The sequence below is a fragment of the Callithrix jacchus genome, chromosome 8 (assembly GCF_049354715.1).
Source record: "Callithrix jacchus isolate 240 chromosome 8, calJac240_pri, whole genome shotgun sequence".
Taxonomy (NCBI): Eukaryota; Metazoa; Chordata; class Mammalia; order Primates; family Cebidae; genus Callithrix; species Callithrix jacchus.
In genome coordinates, this window is record NC_133509.1 from 97,754,238 (window position 1) to 97,775,934 (window position 21,697).

At 40.2% G+C, this 21,697-nt stretch overlaps 2 protein-coding genes across 3 annotated transcripts in view; one reads left to right on the forward strand and one right to left on the reverse strand.

The window, feature by feature from the left end:
* Window positions 1-13,576, reverse strand: part of KCNH5 (potassium voltage-gated channel subfamily H member 5) — a 371,870-nt gene extending 358,294 nt beyond the window's left edge. Inside the window, exon 1 of the mRNA XM_002753993.6 lies at window positions 12,700-13,576. Coding sequence (XP_002754039.1) covers window positions 12,700-12,772 — 73 coding nt within the window. The 5' untranslated portion in view covers window positions 12,773-13,576. The remainder of the gene's footprint in view (window positions 1-12,699) is intronic.
* LOC118144960 (uncharacterized) lies at window positions 12,716-21,425 on the forward strand. Of its 2 annotated transcripts, none has more exons than XM_078335083.1 (4): window positions 12,716-13,896; window positions 14,398-14,580; window positions 16,120-16,229; window positions 20,764-21,425. In XM_078335083.1, the coding sequence occupies exon 1, from the start codon at window positions 12,940-12,942 to the stop codon at window positions 13,558-13,560; it is 621 nt and encodes a 206-aa protein (XP_078191209.1). In that variant the 5' UTR covers window positions 12,716-12,939; the 3' UTR covers window positions 13,561-13,896; window positions 14,398-14,580; window positions 16,120-16,229; window positions 20,764-21,425. The 2 variants fall into 2 exon arrangements, with proteins under 2 accessions (XP_078191209.1, XP_078191210.1); XM_078335084.1 differs by having other exon boundaries at window positions 12,716-13,877.
* The last annotated feature ends 272 nt before the right edge of the window (window positions 21,426-21,697 follow it).

Here is a 21,697-nt window from a genome sequence, read left to right on the forward strand (position 1 = left end):
TGGGGAAGAAAGAAAATGAAGTGGAGTTGAGAAGAAAAAGGGCTTCACCGAAAACAACAATTTTCACTGATGTATAGTTTTGCCAAGCTCCAGGGCAGTGTCTGAAGAAAGCCAACTGCGTTTTTCCCCCGATTGTATTCATGTAGTTCTAACTTTGAAACACACCCCCCAGAAACCATGGCTCTCACTCAAAGCCCTCAAGCCCTAAACAGAAGCGAAGGGCAGATGAGGGCTATTCAAGAAGAAACCCAGATGAGGGCTATTTCAAGCTGTTCTTCCAGATCACTGGGGCTTCAGTGAGGAGGGATCAGAATGCAGGCAGTCACAGCTCCCACCCTCCACAGTGCTCTCATTCAAAGAACATACATTCCAAACCTTGATGCCTAAGGAGGAAAATCTGAAGCAAAGGAACCCAATAAAACCCATGTAGCAATCACTAACTTTCTCTAAAAGGAGCTGAAGAGCCCTTTTCAACAATGCTCACTATTAAATATTTATTATAAAGTTAGGTTTGGTTTGGGGTTTGGGTTTTATTCAAAAGTTTAGTTTCTTATCCAAATCAGTCTCTTATCAAAATCTGAAACTACATGTTTCTAATTCACAAGAGCAACCAGACTGTCCAAGCTAACTACCTGGCTCTTTTCTGAACTCTGCAAGTGGAATGTGGAAATCACATCTGTACACATTTTTTGAGCTAAGCTGTCTTTGGCTGCATTCTTCTTTTCTTCATGGGAAAGAAAAGGGAGCTAAATGACAGTGATGATGCAGATGGTCTTTAGAGTTTCATTCCAAGCATGGCCTTCCTCCAGGTTTTCCCATCTCAAGGATATCTTCCCAACCACATCTGCATACAGACGCTTGAGCCAAAACCTTGGGAGTCATCCTTCACACCTCCTCATCCATGTCATCCAATCCATTACTAGATCCTAATAATTCCACCAACAAAACATATCTGATGCATCCGTTTCTCTCCATCTCCACTACTACCAACCCAGGTCAGACCACCATCATATCTTGTCTGGACTATTGCCCAGAGACCAGACCTAGCTGGTCTCCCACTCTTGCTCCTCCTCCCTTCAGCCATTACAAAAGTAGCTTTTGAGACCATGAAATTTTTCCACTGCACTAGGAATAAAACACGAAATCTTTCCCCTGAATAGTTAGGCCCCTAACTGTCACTCACTATTATCTACTGTCTTTCTTCTGGTTTCACCAAAGGCAATCCAGCTGCACTAGTCTTTAAGTTTCACAAACTTAGCCATTCATTCATTTTCTTTTTCTCCTTAGGAATGCTTACATGTTTCCTCTTTGCCTGAAATATTCTTCTTTCCACCTATCCTCTTGTTACTTCTCACTTTAGGTATCAATTTAACACTACTTCCTTAGAAAGCCCTCCCAATCAGAATTAGACCCTGTTACACATGACCATCACACCCTCCCCTTTTTATCCAAAATGCTTACTGCAATTTGTAATTACATATTTGATGTGGGCTTGGGGAATCCCTGCCTCTCCTACCAGACTCTTGAGTTCCATGAGGTCAGGGACTACGTCTATTTGTTCATTACTCTATACCCACAAAGGTTTTATGACTAGATCAAAGAAAAAATTTTGATTCCTATTTAAAGTCATACAGCCAGACAATAAATAGTTATAAAGCAATGCTTAGACATTGTTAAGAATGTAGATAAGGACCATGGCAGGTTTTTTTTTTGTTTTTTTTTTTTTTTCTCAAGAAACTGACAATAAGTTTAAAAAGGTGGGCGGGGGGGTGTTGCCAATCAGATTTTCCCACACTTTGAATGGCATATGGAAACTTGTGAATTTAAATCATGCAGTCTATATTATTTTTTAAATGTGTCTTCTGGATGAGTGATATCTATAGATCTATTTACATTTCATAAAACAGTAATAGTGGAACAATCTGAAGCATATATAGTAATTGCATTTGGGTTAAATAAAACATCTTGGGACAGATGGCTAAACAAAAGCATAAATAATATAGATGTCATGCTCACATCCACAATGTCGATTTGTGGTATGTGCACTGCCCATTTCTATGTCAATAACAGAATGTAAGGCTGGTCTCTTTCACGTCCTTACAAAATACACCTTTATCCTACAACAATCCTCTATCAATACAGCAAGTGTGCAGACATGCTTTGTATCTGCCACAATGACACTAATTATTACACAATAATGTTGACAACATTAAGCAGACCATCACTGTGGGAGTTTGAAATATGCAAAGAAATCTGTTAATTTATTCAAACTTGTTCGGCTGTCATTATAGATAAAAATATGCTTCCATTTTCACCCTCCTTCACGATCAAAGGTTCATTTTTAAGTTTCTGTGTTTCTTTGATGGCATTAACTTCATTTTTCATCAAGCCAAAGCGGTTCAAAATGCATGCGATATTTTAACATATATTTCTGAAATTCTACTGGTAGGCATAAGAGCAATCTTGTTATTTAAAAAAATTTCTCCACAAAATGTTCAACAATTCAATGTTTCTACTTTTAATAGTTGGTGTTTTATCCATGAGAAAAATGAGTTTCTAAAACATAAAAACTGATCAGAATCATTAGAAGTAAAATATAACTGCAACAATGAACTATTTGATTCATAGCCTCATAATACAACAGAAAACTTTCACCCTGATATAATAAAATTTTCCTAAATTTTATTACAATGAAATTTCTTAAAATATCTGAAGCCATAAGACTTATAGTAGTTATATAATCTTGGGGAATAAAAGCTAAATCAGTCAAAATGTATTTATAAGCTAAATCAGTCAAGATGTATTTATAAGTGAAACAAAAGTATATATTTAATATTCAAGCATCATTTTAAATCCTTAAATACTTTTGCAAATGGACTGCATCTTTTCTGAAGAGATTATATATTTTCTTTGAAGTTACCCTTTCACGGCAATTAAACTCTAATGGCAAGATAACTGATGAAACACATCAATTTAAAAGCTGGTCCAACCTGCACATGTGATAGAAAAACAGAAGGAGGCTTTTCTGAATGCATTCACAATCCATTATATTTTTTTTTAAGTTTCTACTCTCTATGCAACGAGTTAATTGTTTAAGAGAAAGATACAGAGCTACAAATTCAATTCATTTCTCTCCTCTGGCCAGATTTCACTAAACTGTTTATAAGAAGATACTGATTCTGCTTTATTCCTCAGTTTCTCAAAGAATTATCAGGTACTGAAGTAAACAGAACGGATACTTATTTTGCTGTAGGCAGTAGGTTCTTGTTGGGATGTGGGGATGGACAGGGGTGGGTTGTTTGGTTTGGGTTTTGGTATTCTCTCCAAAGTAAGCCCTTAGTAAATTGAACTCAAATGCTTTTAAGCTCAGATCCCTCTGTTTCTGCTGGGAAATTCCCAACTATTTCTTGCTCTCTTCAGGTTAAAAACAAAAAGAATCTCCCCTACCTTACCTTATCTAGAGAAAATATTAAAAAGTGAATAGGTAGTAAGTCTTTACTATGATGAGGCACAGAGGGAGATCTACTCATCTGTGACTTCACCAAATCTTCTCAGCAACCCAACAAGGAGGATGTCCCAATTCCAGAGAGCCTTGGTGTGTCACCCAGAGTAAGGGCTAGACAGGGGTCTGTGCTGTCAAGAACTCAACACCTTTGCTCTTTCTATCCCAGCACTGTGCCTGAGAGCACAGTTGAGATCACTGCTCTGTGAGCCTTAGAAATGCCCTCATAGAGTTCCAGAAAGATTACCTTGATGATGGTTGCTCTAGTAGAGACAGAACTTGCTTTAGGAATGACCGAGGGGAATGTATTACACATTTCATTCCTCCTTCTCAGAGACCTTTTGTTTCTGAGCTCAGTTAATGAGGCAACTCTTTCCTTTTGACCTGTAGTTCTTTCTTTGGTCCATCACAGTTAGACACATAGGCTGCATACAATGTCAGTTATGGACATGTTCCATGCCTTAAGATGAGTCGGTGTAGCAAATGGGCATGAATTAACTCACTCTGCACACAGCACTTATAGGAGACACAAAAGAAAGCTAAGGATTGATAATCCAGTTGGAAAGTAAAACTAATGTTACACTGAATGGAAAGTCAAAGATGACCCTAACATTTCTAGATTCAAAGCAAAAATACCAAAGACACTTTGGATAGAAACAGGGAGATACCGGGGGGGAATAGTCAATCTGAGGCCAAAAGCAAATAAATTCTATTCAGCCCACAGTGAGTTTTAGATGCCTTTTGAGTAGTACAAGAAAAGAAATCTTGTATACCATTGGAAACACAGACCTGCAGCACAGAGAAGACAAAGTTGAAATTATGGCAGAAGACAAACTTTCCCTGAAAGGTAGGATGAAGATGTAACAAAGAAAGTTGAAGAAAGAACTTGTGTGATTACTCCTTCAGGAAGGAAAAGTAGAGGAGAAAGGAGGAGAACAAAAAGGGAACCCAGTAGAAAGGGCAGGAGAGCATGTAAACTCATGACAGCTAAAAGATGAATGGTGGAGAGAGTGAGCAAGTGTAACTGCAAACCCTGCAAAGCCAGAAAAAATAGGGACCAGGAAAAGGTCTTAAGATTTACAAGAAGAATGCACACTTGTAATTTTCTAGGTATTTTTCAGCATTACAGAGCAGAGAGAATTAGTTGAAAAGAGGCGCAGAAGGAAATGATGACTAAGAAGTTAAAATATCAACCAGAGATAGTGCATTCAAATATTTAAACAACTAAATGATAATAATAACAAATGGCATGACATGCTTATTATATGCCAGGCACTGCTCTCTGTACTTACATGTATTGCCTAACTTAATCCTCACTCTAACCCCATAAACTAGGTACTATTATATTACTGTATTTTATAGATAAGGAAACTAGGTACATCTAAGTTAAGTCATCGAGGTAGTAAGTATCAGAGTCAGGACTCTAATGCAGGCCTCTAGAACCTAGTAAATATGTACACTGCTCTCCACAGAAAAACAGGAGAAACATTGTTTCTGTCCTTGTGTTTGTTATGAATCTGAGTGCTAGATCCATGCCTAGCACATAGTATGTACTCAATAAAATTTGTCACAGTAATGGATAACTAACTAGAAAGGGCATGAGAGCCAAGCAAACTGATCAGTGTTGTATTTAGGAGTCTTTATTCTGAGACTCTTTAACCCCCACTGTAGAACCCCTCTATTTTTTTAAATGCTATAATTATATAAAAATAAATTCATTGTACTTTCATTTGCCCTCAAATTAAAAAAAAAAATGACAGGAGACCAAAAAGGGCTTAGAGAAAAGATCAGGAGAAAGGTTAACTTTTCCCCTCAATCCAAGTGAGTTGTTCAATTTTTAGATTTTTTAATATGGCAAGCTGAAGCTGGCCCTGCAGTCTCTAAAAATCTAAAACTCATTTCCTCTTCTGCTGGATACTGCACAGGGCTCTAAGCTGCTCCCCAAGGCAAAACTCATTCAGAAGGTACTTAAGCAGGTAAGGATTGATTCCCAGAGATAAAACTCACCATCAATAACTCCTAACTGCAAAGGTGTTAAAATAATTTAGTTAGAATCTACAAATTTTTATGCAGTTCTTTCTGGTATGAAAGAGTCCAGCTTTCAAGCTCTTGATGATTAAAATAAAAATGGTAGACATATTTCAGCTGTACTTCAATGTGGAATAGGAAATGAGCAAGGGATCCATTTCATATTCCTTTCTCATCCTCTCAGAACACCGTCTGATTTGCCCTATGCAGTGTGGTTTCTGTTTTCAGATATATACATTGATTAACTAAATAGTTTTAACTATGTAATTACTTATTCAAGCTCATTTAATAGATTTAATCAGCATTGGCTTGGGGAAAAAAATAATTATGCTCTTGGTTACTTTAGGAGACTAAAATCAAAAGAAAGTATTTATTCAACGAATACTTACTGCTGTGTGCCCTGCACAGTGGAGGACAGAAAAGTCTTTTTAAGGTATGACCCATATCCTCAAGGAGATTAGTTCACATACCAAAATTTTCATGACTTCCCAATTATATGTCCTCCTTATATCTACAAACTGTTATGATTGTGCACAGAAGCTCAGACCTTAAATTTCATATCTTTTGAGGTCCACATGAGTTTGTACTCAATAGTTATGTTTTTGTAATGGGATCAGACCCAAAAGGAAAGAGAAATCTATTTGCAATAACATTTCAAATAGCTTTCTGGCCACACTTTCTTTCTAAATTACTGTGCTCATTAATTTTCCTCTTTTTCCTTTTGGCAACATAATATATCACAAAACTACTATCTAGAATGTATATAAAACATGTCTCTTTACTAGGTAATAATATCCACATATAACCAAATATTAAAATGATATCTAAAATACACACTGATTTAGTGACAAAAGTTATTACTGCCTCCATTTGATCAACTATATTTGAAGACTCAGCCTTTCTAATATACAACTTCTATATTATATAAAATATTTAAATGATTCGTTTTAATCATCTTTAAATGATGAAAAAAGTTGTGTCATGTATTATTAAGCTATTTAGTGAAAAAATGCTGAGGAATTTTTTTAATTCTGCTTTGCTATTGGTAAACAAACCCGTTTTATAAATGTCCATTTCTAGAGCACATCAACACTACTGTCTTTGACCTCAGTTTCCACAATAATTGCCACTGGTTTTGGATTGTGATTTGTTATTCATGTTTATCTGATTCACAACACATCTCTTTTATGTATAAAAGTACTTTAAGGCATATTTCAATTTTTCCCATTGGTTTTTTTTCCCAAAAACCAATTTTGTGTGGAACATTTCAAAGCATCTCTTGATATATGGTTTCTAATCCTACCAAAAAAAAAAAAAAAGAAGAATTGCCCTAAACCAAAATTCAGATTTACCGACTAACAGGAAACAAAACCTCTTAAAACAGTCTATCCTCAATCCTGTGTTTTTTGTGTTTAATAATTTGAAGAACTTTAAAAATAATATTTAATAATTTTAAATAATTTAGGTTTGTATTTTATTTTTTAAATTTGGGTAAAAACAAAACACTAGAATCACATAACATCCAGAGGAAGTAACTACAAATTTGTAAACTATCTTTTGATAAAATTAAAGCACTGTTATGAACTGATTCTACTTCACCAATTCAATATAAATTATATAAAGATGTCTCACAGAGAAACATTCTGTTGAAGTGGGAAATATGTAGTCTCCTTCTGAGTATGAAGCACTATGAAGTTGAGCATGAAGTTTCTGCAAGGCTTTCTATTTCATATACTGTATGTATACGAAATGCTAAAATTGTATATTACAATAAAATTTTGCTTATGTGCTAAAGAAAATGCTCTGTCTAAAATGTATTTAAATCCATTTATTTACAGAAACAATTTTTATTAGTATCACATTCATGTAGTTATAAAATGTTGATCATTATCAACTAAAATAAATTTTAATAATATAATACCTTTTTTTCATGTAACTTTCCTGCATGTCTTATATTTAGATATTTTCTTCTAAGAGGACCAACTAACTACATTGACTCCCTCCCAGTCAAATTGGGGGGGGGCGAGTGAGCACGTTGTAGGAAGGGGGAGAAGAGAAAACAGAAAAAGAGAAAAATATTAACTACTTAGTTCACCTGTGACAGAACCCAGAGTGACCTCTTGTGGTAAATACTAACTACAGTACTTTGGTGAACAATATCACTTTTTCCTGGGCTACACTCTGAAGAATGCAGAAGCATCGTTCCACCAAGCTAAGAAACTTGGCTGTGACTCACAAGGAAAGAAAAAGATAAACACTGACTAAACTAAAGGGTTTCTTTAGGAAATCTACTCCGTCACTATGCATTAAAATAATCATAGCTACTCCCTTCTATTAAAAATAGTGTTTACATGGTCCTTTTAGTAGGTCAGTTACAATGTGGCTAGGTAAATGGATTTCTTACACATCCTACTTATGGAATCAAGCAAAAGACAGAAGAAAAGGGGAAGACAACAGTATCTTGGAATAAGCAGCCCTCTATCAGCCATGTGCTGCATTCATTATATAACAGAGTGTGGGAATCTAAGGCAAGGGACAGTCTTGTGGCTTATTTATAAATATAATTTAGGAAGTGGTCAGTATAATTTCAACCTCTTTGATATTTTAAATGTTAAAGAGGTACATTATAAGACCTGAGTAAACCAATGCTTCAAAAACACTGTGTGGTTTTATCAATATTTCCTGAAGAGTGTCTTAGATGCTAAAGAAAACCTTTCAAGAAAAAATGTCAATAACTTTATAACAACAACAACCAAAATAAAGTCCATTTGTTCTTCATCATTTCTTTTAAATTGGCTAAGTTTAAAAGTCATCATTCCTTTTTTGTTCTGTATATAGATCACTAGTTTGGTTTCCTCTCTTACAGGTTTCTTTTAAGACCTCAGTTTGTACAAATGTCAATTACAGCATGAAAATAATTTTGGAGTTTTCTACAAGTAAGAGATAGTTGAGTATTTAAAAAAGTGCTTGTGCAACCTAGCCATCTCAAGCAGAATGAAAAATTGAGGATATTGAGCTTCTCCTTCTCGAAAGGTAAGTCGTTCATAAAATACTACCTTCTCTATTTTCTTCTTTCCTGAACTCCTTTTTTCCCCAAAAAGAAAAACACTTCTTGTTTTCCACAAAACTGAAATAAACTTCCAATTTTTCATAGTGCTTAAAATGTTAAATAACAATAATTTCTAGGTAAGGGTTATTAATTTGTAATTATAATTTTTCAAAATAGCAATCCAGTTTACTGTCACTCAAACGAATCATTTCTGCCTACTTGTTAAGGAACTGAAGACAGATATGAGTAAAATGTACTGCCCAAAGACAAAATCAAGTTGAAGGTCTCTGAAATATTTTTTGTCTTTTGAATCTAAATTTTAACCTAAAAGTCCTAAAACAGTTACTTTCTTCCAGATACTTAACCTCTACCCACAAGTTTACTGATCCCTAGAGCCCAATTTCGATTAATAGTTTGCATAAATAATTGAAATTTAAATAAAGGAAGGTATCCTAATGTTCTAGATACAAATCTAGTCTGTAAGCCCTAGGGGCAGGGGTCTTGTAGGAGACATTGCTCAGATGTAATGAACTCACCACACAGTCCTCAAACCTTCCTAATGGCTTATTTTGATTGTACTAGCCAAAAATTTGTCTAAACAGTCCTATAGCATTTACACTTTAACCTTTACAACTTCTTAGAATAACACTATGTTTATTTACTAGAGTCACATGCTAAAAATTATTATAATTCCTTTTGTCTAGAAATGACCTTATCTTTTATCTTAAAACTAAAAAGAGGAATTCATTGCTTTTGAGATTTGGCTATAAAATGTGTATGTATCCATCCTACTCAGTAGCCCTCATTATTTTATAGATTTTGAATCGCCAGAAACAACTTGTAATACTCGCTCACAACAGACTGAGTCAACGAAATAAGGAAAATAAAAATCTAATCTCAAGAGGTGTGACATAATAGCAAATAAGTTATAGTTGCTACTCTGGAGCACAGAATACAATGCTGTTATCTGGGAAACTGCATCTAAAGAATTTGGGGCTTTATTAGGAAATCCTTGGGTATAAAAGTGATTTTCAAATATGCCACACTTCTTGCTCTTTTGTTCCACATCATCAAAAAGTGTTCTGGTAAATTTGTAACTGGCTGAGATTTCAGTTCATTAGTGATATCCATGGACAAATAAATGCCTGACATTTTCTCTTTGTGTCCATTTCCCTTTCATGTCCCATAATCTCTCTCTCCCCCAACCCACCCTTTCTCTCTGCTCTGTGTGTTTTGTTTCCACATCTGTGTTTTGCTCCTTGTGTGCAAGACAGAGAAAAAGAGTTTGCTTCCTCTGTGTCTGTAGGGTGGTGGACACACTTTACAGTCAAATCTCAAAATAGGAGAAGTAGGAAATTCTTCTTTTGAGTTTTCTGGATGGATACCTGACCGTCTGAGTGTTTACCTATGTGCCTGTGTATTATCTGTGTATCTCTCAATATGTATTTCTATGTTTAGCTAATTCTCACTATAAGGTCCGATCTTTTCATAAGAAGAGAATGATGTTGAATCAGAAAGAGCTTTTCTTGGGGTTCAGATAAAAAGACAATGCCAGCCTCTGTTTCTTCAATTGTTAAATAGATTGGGAGTGCTGGCTTCTATTCTTTCTCTTCCTACTAAAGCTCTGCCAACACTTCACTTTCAATGTTGTTAAGTTAGGGAATAATGAAACCTTCAAAGTGACAAACCTGATCCATCTGTGAGAATCCTGAAGGGAGTTTTCTATTAGTCTCAATTAAACAATTTCTCACGATAAATTATTCTATTTCTCCTCCAAATCATATAGAAATGACAACTGCAGGATATTCCTCCATGAATGTATAGACAATTTAATACCACAGTTCTCAATTTCTGAGGTTCTTCCTATAAAAAGGTACTGAGAAGTTTCAGTATGTATTGCATACACCTGTATATATACTTACTACAAATATCTAACACATTTCAAACAGGTCAGGGTCTTTGAGCAGTGGTATTCAAAGTTACCCATCAGCAATTAGAGGTGGCATGCCAGAACAGATAAATTTTCATTTGCACTTAGTTTTCTCCAGGAAAGAAACATTTAACCAATGAAACAATTATGAACATGAAATGTAAAAATGATAAAATATTACTTTGAGTGGTAGATATAAAATGGAGGCAACAGAAACAGACATTTCTAAGCCACCTAAGGTAAAGCTTCATTTCATAATATATCTACAATTTGTAAAAATTCAAAAAACTATCTCACAGTTTCACAGCCTATATAAGAAGCTTCAACCAAAGTTGCTTCGTTAATAACTTTAGTCAAGGGATTCTCATGCTCTTTCTCCTTATCAAGCAGAGCAGTCGTAAGCCCGAAGCTTTGATTTTTTAAGGCCTTCTCTGAAAAGTCCTCTCTTAGACCAAACTGCGTGGAATTGAAATAACCCAAGAGGATGAGAAAGCTGAAATATGACATATACTTAACTGATTCCAATAACCCTTACATTTCTCCCAAACTGTTTTAAGTGTAGCATCCTCTTGTATTACAGGTTTAGTATAATATTAATACAAGAAGGTAATGTATAAGTATAAAAATTCCCTACCATTATGAATTTATATAACTCAAAAATATTACAGGTATTTAAAAGAATACTAAGCCAGACCCTATAGGCTATTTTTTCCAACCCAAATACAACACAACTGCTTTAGATTTGTATTGTTTCAGGCATTGCCCAAAATCAAGAAATAAAGTTTAAAACCTCAAATTAGAAACAAATACCAAGTCAGATATTTAGGGGAAATACTTTGAGACACTTAAATACAGTTAGTCTCAAAATGAGGGGAAATGTTTGCAAGCATAGTCTTTAAAGAGATTCTAATCTAAGAACTCATATAATCGAATCTACCACTTAGGTAAGGATCGTTTATTTAATCATTTGTTATCACTTTAGTGTGCCTCTGTCTTTCTGTGTGCCTCCAGCTAGGCAGGGGACTCTTAAGAAGATGGGATGTGTATTAATTAGTTTCTCAATCCCAAGTAACCACAAAGTGTCTGTGGCATAAGGCACCCAAATAAATATTGTTTCATTGAATGAATAAACAAGGCACTATGGAACTGCATAGAGTATTTCCATTGCTTTGTTCCAAGCTCTACTCTACTCCATATACAGAAATGTCTTTCTCATTATTCTCCAGGCAAGAGATCTCAAAATAACAGCCTCTGAAGGAAAAACTTTAACAGATATTCAACATATCTTACTTATGAAGTTTAAAATTATACAAAAGAATTAAAAACAAGTAGAAAATGTAGATTTCAGTAAGATGCAAAGTTAATAAGGCCTTAAAATGTGGAAATGTATAATCATTCCCATCCTGAATATCTTGTAGGAAAGGAATGTATACATGGATGGTATTTTAAAGACACATTAAGGCAAGAAAACATTAACGTCAGAAGCAAGGTAAGATGGCATCTTTTTGAATTTTTTTCTAATTGCATTAAAAGCACAACAGCTACTGCTTCGCTTCTATGTTTCTAGTGTTTAAGTCAAACGAAATATATAGACTAAAACACAATGAAAAACATAGCAAGAAGAAAATTTAAACACCAATTTGTCCATAGTAATGGCCTTCCCACTGAACTCTTTCCTAGGTTCAACCCCAACTACTCTCCCCAGCACAAAGCACCTTTTCCCACGCCCCTGAGGGCCAAAAGCCTTTCCAGAGATTTAAATCTTCTTAAGTAGCCACTTTCGCAGCCATTCCCAACTTGAGGGAAACCTTTTCACTGAGATTAACTCAGAATTTGATCAGTCCCTGCTGCCCACTTTGGGAAAAAATGTGGGAGAAGGAAGAACAAGAAAAATAAAAGCAAAACAACTCTATGCTCCAGATGTACCTACTACACCCTATCCAACCCCTTTCTTTCCTCCAGTTCTGGGCTCTGGACAGGTGGGAGGGGGTGAGTCAGGATGCAACTAACTTTCCTCCACCACCTCATTACTACCCCCACCCCCAAATCCAGCCCAACTGGTAACTGAAACCACCAGGTAAGGCTGCGTGCATCCCCCTCCCCCCTTGGGAGAGGCGTGGGATGGGGAGGACGGGGGGCGCGTGTGGGCGGGATGGAGGTGGGGGTGTTCTGAACTACAACTCTCCTTACCACTGGAGCGCCTGACGATGTTCTCCAAAAATGTGTTCTGCGGTGCCACCAGCCCTCTCTTGCCCCCCGGCATCCTGGGTGTAGAGAGCAGCGGCCAGGATCCGCGGCGGGGGAGGGGGGGATGCAGGAAGAGAAGGTAGAGGAAGAAGAGGAAAAGGTGGAAGAGAAGATTGAGCCGAAAGAAGAGGGGGCGCGGCGGCGGCGACGGGGTCCCCTGACTGTGTCTCCAGCCCGACCCGGATGAGCAGCTCTGGGGAGGAGGACCAGGCAGTTCATGGTAGTAGCGCTCCCCCGGCCGCCGCTGCCCAGACTGTGGCGATGCCGCACACGGGGCTCGGGAACTGCAGGCTCCGCGGGGCACAGTGCGCCTGCGCCGCCCCCGCTGTCGCTGTCCCGCCGGTGCTGATGCTGAGGCTGCTGCCGCGGCGGCCGGCGGCCGGGCGCGGGCTCCGCATCTCTCCCCCTGCCCCGCGCCCCGGGGTCGGGGGAGCGCAAGAGCGAACTCAAGCCCCCACTCCCCCAGGAACCCGTCAGCTCACACTGAGACCCCTTTCCTTTCCCGCGCCTTCGTCTCCGGGTCTCCTCGCCCACCCCCTCGCACAGCGAGCTCCCCGCCTCCCAGCGCAGCCCAACTTCTGCTGGGCTGTGCGCCTGGTGGTTGCTCGGCTCCCCGGAGATCGAGGCGAGCGCTCGCGGTCCAATCGGGCCGGTGGAGTAGGAGAGGCGGGTGCCCGAGAGAGCGGTGGCCAGCCTGAGGCTCACATCTCAGCGTCTCCCGCTCGGGTCCGGGGCCGGGCTGCTGGCGCGGACGCGGCTCCTGGGGCGGAGGTGCAGACAAGCTCGCGCTCCAGCAGAGGCTGAGAGCCCGGCAGGGACTGACTGGGCGGCGCGCGGGGACGCAGAGCAGCCACCTGACGCTGCTACCGCCCCCCTCCGGGCTCCGGCGCCCGAAACCTTCCTGAACACTGGCGCTTTCCGCACCGCCCCACCCCACCCCCGGAGCGGGAGAGCGAGCTCGGGAGTCCGAGCGCTCGGCAGGCTCCCGGAACGGCCTCAGCGACCCGGACCCGGCTGGGCGAGTTGGGGGAGCGGGCGGCCGCCTAGGGGAGCTTCCTTCAGGGCCGCTGAGCGCAGGAGGGGAGCCGCGAGCCCGCCACCGCTGCAAAGTTCTGGGGAAGGTTGCACTTGATGCGGAGGGTAGGGGGAGAGAGTGAATAATTCCCACCCGAGAGACGGGGAGTGAGGCGGGCAGCGTTAGCGATGGAGAAACGGTAAAGGCTGCGGGGGGGAAGATGCGCCAGGGTGAGGCAGGGCAGGAATCGCCTCTAACAACGCCCCCTCCCCGCCAAATCCCAGGCGTTGAGAATGGACAGGAGTGGAACCGTTACAAACAGTCCAAAAGCCTGAATGGGCCACGGAGAAGGGAAAATGGCATAAGTGCGAAGGGGGCAAAGAGAGATGAAAAGGAAAGAGGAGCTCACGCCGAGGCACCTCCTTTGATCTAAGGCAGTGGTTTTCAAAGTGGCCCGGAGTGGCAGCATCCGCATCTGCACCGCCTAAGAACTTGTTTAAAATGCAAATTATTGGAGTCTACCCCAGAGTTCGGGAACCAGGAACTCTAAGGATTGGGTTGACCTATTGGTTTTAAAAAGCCCTCCAGGTAAATACGAGAAGTGTAAGGCGTCCTCTCTTCTCCAGGGACTGCACCTGGGCCTGCCAAGAAAGGACGATTGTGTAAACAGGGTCAAAGAGCGGGGACCAGAAGTGCACCGCCCCGGAGTCAGCGGTTAGTGGTGGAGCGAAGTCTTGAGTGTTGAAGGCGAAAGGATAGTTGGATGGGTGCGTCCCCTTTTGCTGGGGTCACAACGTGCCAGAGAAAAGGTAACTAGGTTAGAAATTATCAGATTACCAGAAGCAGGGGGAATCCCCAGGCAGGGGTGCGAGTACTACACATCTCAGCACCTGTCCTTTTTTGGAACCCTCTAGATTACCAATCACTGACCTCAAAACTGACCTCAAGACAAGACCTAACACTCTCTCGCTGCCTGTTTCTTCCTCCTCGCCCTTTCTCCTCTCCTTTTTCTTCTCTCTTCTCTCTCTCTCCTCTCTTCTCTCTCTTTCCCTCTCTGAAATTTGCAGAGCCCAGGCAGCTGAGCAAACCCAGAAGGTTGACACAAGGCAATTTTATTCCGCTAAAAATCTTTATGCAAAAAGACCAAGAGACTCCGTGGAATAACACTAGGCTATTCTAGCTTTCCACAGGAAGCACTGCTGGTCATGGAGCTGATCCCCTTACAGTTAAAATGTCTGTTAAATATATCAGGTGTGTTTAGTTCAATAACAAACGACTCAGGTGCAGACTGGATCTGTAGTGAGCTTGCCACAGCAGCACTCAGAGACATGGCCAGGTTACAACTCTCTCCCTGCCGTTGGTAGGAAAAACTGAAACCGCCATTACCACAGCGGCCTTAAACATATAATTGAATTTCCCACTCTATCGAGTCTTTATGACCTGTGTTCAAATGATCCTAATCAGCTATTCATTGGCTGGGCTGGTGAATAGGCAGGCTTATTTTTTAAGCATGTATAATTCATTGCTATTCTAGACTTCCAGCATGCTATAATAATTCCATCATCATCATTAACAGAGAGTATTTCAAATCTATATGTCCTTTTGCATATCATCAGCTGCCCACATCTCACCTATGGGTATTGATTTCAAATCTCAACTTCTCAGCATTTCCCATCTAGTATATATATATCCTTGTTCCTAATCATACCTCTGTGGGTGTATTAGCTCACATTTCCCAAACAGAAAATTCTTTTGGACTCCATTAAGACACAGTCACAAAATTACTAGTAGAACTTCCTTATTTCCATCTGCAGATTCGATTAAAATGACATTCATCCTTTCTTGTTTCTAACTCCATAGCATTATAACATTTAGATTATTTTAATGATCATAAAAATGTGGCAGTTAAGAAGTGTCAAAAGGTTGCATACTTTTCTTAATCTTCTAGTTTAAGTTTTCGTTTTATAAAGAAGAAATCAAGACCCCCAAAAAATGAAGTTTCCTGTCCCAGATGACACAGTGCTTTAGAACACTCTGCACTGAGACTAGAATCAGGTCTCCTGACCCTGTAGCCAGAGCTCCTTGTAAATAATAGAAAATAACCTAATCTTAGGCTACTGTGGTAACAACAGGCAACATCAAGGATCTCTATTACCATCACTGATTTTGCAGCCCATGAGAATAGAAACCCTTGGCAACTGTTGAGAACTGATTGGGAACTTGCAACTGTTCAGAAGAAAGAGACAGGAATTAGAAAGCTTCAATGTCACACAAAGAAAGAGCTTCGTTTTATTGCCAAAATTCCACTTCAAAACAGAATCATTTGTTCTTTTCTTCTGTCCTTCCAGGTATGGTAATTAGAGAGACCTTGTCTGGGATCACCAAGAATTCCAATCTCCAGAAGTGTCCACTGACTCCTAAGTCACAGCAGAATGAAAGCTGGCTGAATGAACTGCAGGTGTGTTCCAGTCAAACCAAAACCAATATAAACATGAGGCTTAGAAAATTGATGGTGGAAGTGATGATTTGGATTTACTACTGGTTCATGAAGGACTCTTTTATCAAATACCCATCCTCTGAAGATTTTTAAAATATAGTTTACTTAACAGTAGTGTAATTATATGTAAATTTTCAAAAATGCATTAGAAATAGGTTCAGTTTGACACTTACTCTAATCCCTTATGTGCAAATGATCCAACCACTACTTTCTCGGGAAATTTTTCTCCTAATTCCTACTTTCTGTTTCTGAGCAAACCCTAGTACAGATCCAAGTTACAATCTGTAGATGCTAAATGGGTGGGTGTGATGGAGGGATGGGAAGAAGGAAAAAAGAAAGGGGCAAAAATGATTCCCTATCATGGCCTCCAGGGTTGGCCTCACTAGAGCAGTATCACTCCATTCCATTTTTTCCTCCCCAAGCCTCGCTACGTGCCTTTCCCCAAAGCCCTAACCCAGCTCTAGCAGTGAAGCATACAAACATTACTAAATTCCTATTTACACCTATATTTTCTACCTTTTCTCCTTTCTGCTGGATCTAAATTGAGAGAAAGCAAACTAGAGACTCAATGGCTGGACTCTGGACCCAGACTACCTGGAATTTAATCTTGCCTCCCTCACTTACTAGCTATATGACCCAGGCCAGGTTATTTAACCACAACTTCCCTTGCTGTAAAATGGGGATAATCATTACTTATTTAATAGTGCTGATACGGAGATTAAGTTAGTTACTATTCGAAAGCCACTGCAGACAATATCTGACAGGTAATAAGCACTATGTAAGTGTTTGAAAGTAAATACATAAGCCTTTTTCTCCCCTTCTACTTCCATTTAGTGAAGGCTCTAGAAAGTAATCACTACTGAGGTTCACCAATATCCAGTGGCCATTTCCTGCTTCTTGAAATTAGTGTGGCTATAAACCAATGCTTGTTAGTGAAATAGGAATGAAGGGAAAGGGTGTTACTTCCAGGTGAGCATCTAAGAACCAGGACTTATTTTCTCATCCTCCTCTTCCTCTGCCTCAGTGACTAGGGAATGCCAACGAATACAAGGAGAATACCTCCCCAGAAGTTACCTAGACCTGCAGTAGACATTACATAAGCAGGAAATAAACCTTCGTTGTGTTAAGACACTGACAATCCAGCACTATTTGTTACTGTGCCATAACCTAGTCTATCTATCCTGGCTGGTACAGGTTATTAACTTGCTTTGGGAACCAGAGATTAGAAGAAGAAGAATTCTCCATCCTGACTGCACGTTACAATCAGCTGGAGACTTTATAAGAGTCCCAAAGCCACAGCCCAGACCAAGTAAATCAAAATTTCCTAGGATGAGACACAGACATTACTATTTATTTTAAGTTAAAGTTCCCCAGGTGATTTCTTTCTTTCTTTTTTTTTTTTTTTTTTACACTATATCGCCCAGGCTGGAATGCAGTGACACGATGATCTCAGCTCACTGCAACCTCCACCTCCCAGATTCAAGTGATTCTTCTGTCTCAGCATCCCAAATAGCTGGGATTATAGGCCTGTTGCACCATGCTCAGCTAATTTTTGTAATTTATTTTTTAGTAGAGACAGGGTTTCATCATGTTTGCCAGGGTGGTCTCAATCTCTTGACCTCGTGATCCGCCTGCCTCGGCCTCCCAAAGTGCTGGGATTACAGGCATGAGCCACAGCACCCAGCCATGATTATCTATATGTATCAAGGTTTAGAACCACTAACGTAGAGCAAGGCTGCATCCTATGGGAATCTCTGGTGCTTCAATACTGTAGCAAAATCCTCAGCTCCAAAGGATCACACTTTGGTTTCACCTGTCCCACAAAGGCTCTAGTATATGCAACTGTGAGTTTCTGTGTACTTGTATCTGCTGAGCAGCCCAGAAGAGAACCACAAAACCTCTAAGACTAATGCAACATACATTGAAGGCCTCCAGACTCAACCTGACTTTCTCAGTGCAGACTAATCCTTCTGTACATCCCTGATCAGCTGTGTCTTCCATTATCTGCTATAGTTTTTTAATCTTGTCTCTTTTCACACCTCAGTTGTCACTTTCTCACCTCCCAGTCTCAGAAGATGACTTGTAGAAAACAGGTCATGCTGTCAATTCTTACACTTCCTGCCACTGCTCTCTCTTCCTTTTCTTCTTTCTTCCAAACAAATAGAAAGCAATTTCTCTCACCATCACTCCATCACTGATCTGGATCCTATTCATATGGGCCTCTGGGGAGACCTCACTTTACTGACTGTCCCCTCACTTCTCACTTGGACATTTAACATGTTTTAAAAATGATTTCTTAACTTGCGATTTCCCTCAAGCTTTGGCTGGGTCTCTCCCATCACTTCATGATCAATCTTCTGAGGAGTCTGTGCTAGGTGTCTCCACTTTCTTGCCTCCTCTTCACTCCTTAACCCCCAAAACTGGCCTCCTTTCAACTGCTTTCCTGAAATTGCCTCCCCAAAAGTAATTTTTAAATTGCCAAATCCGGTGAGACAATTTCATTGTCAATTTACTTTACCTGCCTATGATATTTGAGACTGTTACTAATCCTTTCTTCTTGAAACATTCTCCTACCTTGGACTGACTGGTTTTGAATACTGATGCCATGATCTCAGCATTTTCATTAACCTATCTGCACCTCGGGGGTTTTTTTCTGTAAAAAAAAAAAAATTAATCATGCCTACCTCATATGGTTGATGTAAGAATTAAATGAGATACTACAGGTGGACAATCTTGCATCTAGTTTTCTGAAATAGAAAACTCTGATATCATAATGGGTTTTTTTCATACATTTTTCACAAACTCATTTGCCAGAAAAACCTGACCTGGACTGTTAGAAGGCCGCTTGTACTCTTGGGCCTATCTGCTGTGGTTATTGAGCATGTTTAGCTGCATAGATATTCATGTGTTTGAAAACAGAGACTGCTGTCCCTAATCCCAGTGAGAGAGATGCAAATACATAGAAACCCACAAATATCTGAATTCCAAAACACAGACCTTTTTCCTGCAGCTATGTACACCCATACCCATGGACTGACTGGCAATTCCACGAGAATCTCTAACATATTTAAAACAAATGAATCATCTTGCAATCTGCCCAAACCCTCTCCTCCTCCATTGTTGCTTATCTCAGAAGCTACTTCTATCCACTCAGTTATCCAAGTTAGCAACATCAACACTTCTCTACCCCTATTCCATACCCAGTCCTCTTCATTCAACCTCCCAGATACCTCTTTAAACTATCCAGCTCTCACTCCCTCCGTTGGCACTGCTCCAGGTCAGGCTCCATCGTTTTTTACTTGGATTTCCACATCAGCCTTCCGACTGGTCTCCCTGCTTCCTGCGTTTTCTGACCATACATACTCCTCTCTATCTCCTTCTCCAAGCTCCACCCCAATTCTTTTTTGAGACGGAGTTGCGCTCTTGTTACCCAGGCTGGAGTGCAATGGCGTGATCTCCGCTCACCGCAACCTCTGCCTCCTGGGTTCAGGCAATTCTCCTGCCTCAGCCTCCTGAGTAGCTGGGATTACAGGCATGCACCACCATGCCCAGCTAATTTTTTGTATTTTTAGTAGAGACGGGGTTTCACCATGTTGACCAGGATGGTCTCCATCTCTTGACCTCGTGATCCACCCGCCTCGGCTGGGATTACGGGTGTGAGCCACCTCGCCCGGCCCTCCCAATTCATTTTTTCCCACTTTAGCGCTATGGCCAAAGTGATCTTTCTTATGCATAAATCTGTTATGTCATTTCCCCGTGTAAACACTTCTAAGTTTCTCTTTGCCCCCAGGTGAAAGCTCAAAGCCCTTACCTGGCCTTTTTATATCCTTCCTTATCTGATTCTGCTTATCTACCCAGGATCAACTCTCATCATTCCCTATTCCAACCCTCCACCTTCATACTTCCTCACCCCCTGCATCCCTTTGTATTCCTTGTGCTTACCATGCTGTCTCTGTCTTCCCCCACCAACGTCCTGCATCACTAGCCACCTTCCTTAGATCCTATAGAGTTGTCATTGCCTCCAAGACGGCTTCTTTGACTCTCCACAACCTGGTAAACAGCCCTCCCTGTGAGTTCTTCCAATACCACGCTATCCTTCCTCTATTACAACGTTGCACCTCACTCTGCATCTCAACGTTGGTAAGACAACAACAATAATAATAACAATAATAAAAAGACAAGATTGCAAATACGGTTGAAATCTTATGTGTCTTTTCACCAGAACTGCCACTAGTGCTTTTGATGTCTTCATGAGAATTAGGAAAAGAAGTCCCTCTGGCCAGCCGTGGGGCCAAGTCACAGCACACCAGCTCATGAGATATTTGTGGGCTGGATTTCAGCTTCTATTTGTTCCCTTAATAGGTGTTCTTGGTGGGAAGAAGGAGGGGGGCTCTCTAGGTGAAAAAGCTAGAAAAAAAGGAAATCATAATGATAGGAAAGTTTGCAATATGTGACAAACAGTAGACAATTTGAATCTTTTTTTTTTTTGAGACAGAGTCTCCCTCTGTTGCTGGGCCGAAGCGCAGTAGCATGATCTCCGCTCACGGCAACCTCCTCCTCCCGGGTTCAAGTGATTCTCCTGCCTCAGCCTCCTGAGTAGATGGGACTACAGGCATGCACCACCACACCCAGCTAATTTTTGTATTTTTAGTAGAGATGGGGTTTCACCATGTTGGCCAAGATGGTCTTGATCTCTTGACCTCATAATCCGCCCACCTTGGCCTCCCAGAGTACTGGGATTACAGGTGTGAGCCACCGCTCCCAGCCAAAAATTTGAATCTTTAAGTGGAAGATAGAATTGGAGGCACACTTAGGGGCTCATCAGACCAACTTAAAGGGTTTGGACTTTATTCTGTAGGCAATGAAAGACATATTTTGAGTAAAGATATGAGATGGTATTTGAGGAGAAGAAGTCAGTTTGTGATTGGTATACAAGATGCTTTGGGGAGAGAAAGGTCCAGGATTGGAAAAACTACTTGAGAGACCCCTGTAAACAAGAAGTTGACATTTTTGAAATATTAAGTTATTCCCCAACCCCCAAGTTTACTGTCACCCTCTTGCTTTCATTGTATCATCATTCCTCACCATAGCTTACCTCTTCCTGGCTTTTTAATTTTTCAAAAGTCTAAGCATTAAAACAGAAATGCAATAAGAAAAGTGTTGTAATAAAGGCTCTTTTCATTCTTACCCAGTGTTAGTCATTGTTCTAAATACTTTACATGACTGTGCTCAATCTCATTTAATTTTAATACAGCAAAATTGAACTTAATTCAATTCAACAAATATGTATTATGCATCTATATACCAGGCACCATAGTAGGTGGTTACATTATCCCCATTGAACCAAAAACAAAATTGAGGAACAGAGAAGTTCAGTAACTGGCACAAGGTCACAAAGGTGTTATGTGACGGAGTCAGGATTATGTCCT

What these genes read in the sequence shown, in the direction of transcription:
- LOC118144960 (XM_078335083.1), top strand. Translation starts at nt 12,940, where the DNA reads ATGAGCAGCTCTGGGGAGGAGGACCAGGCAGTTCATGGTAGTAGCGCT.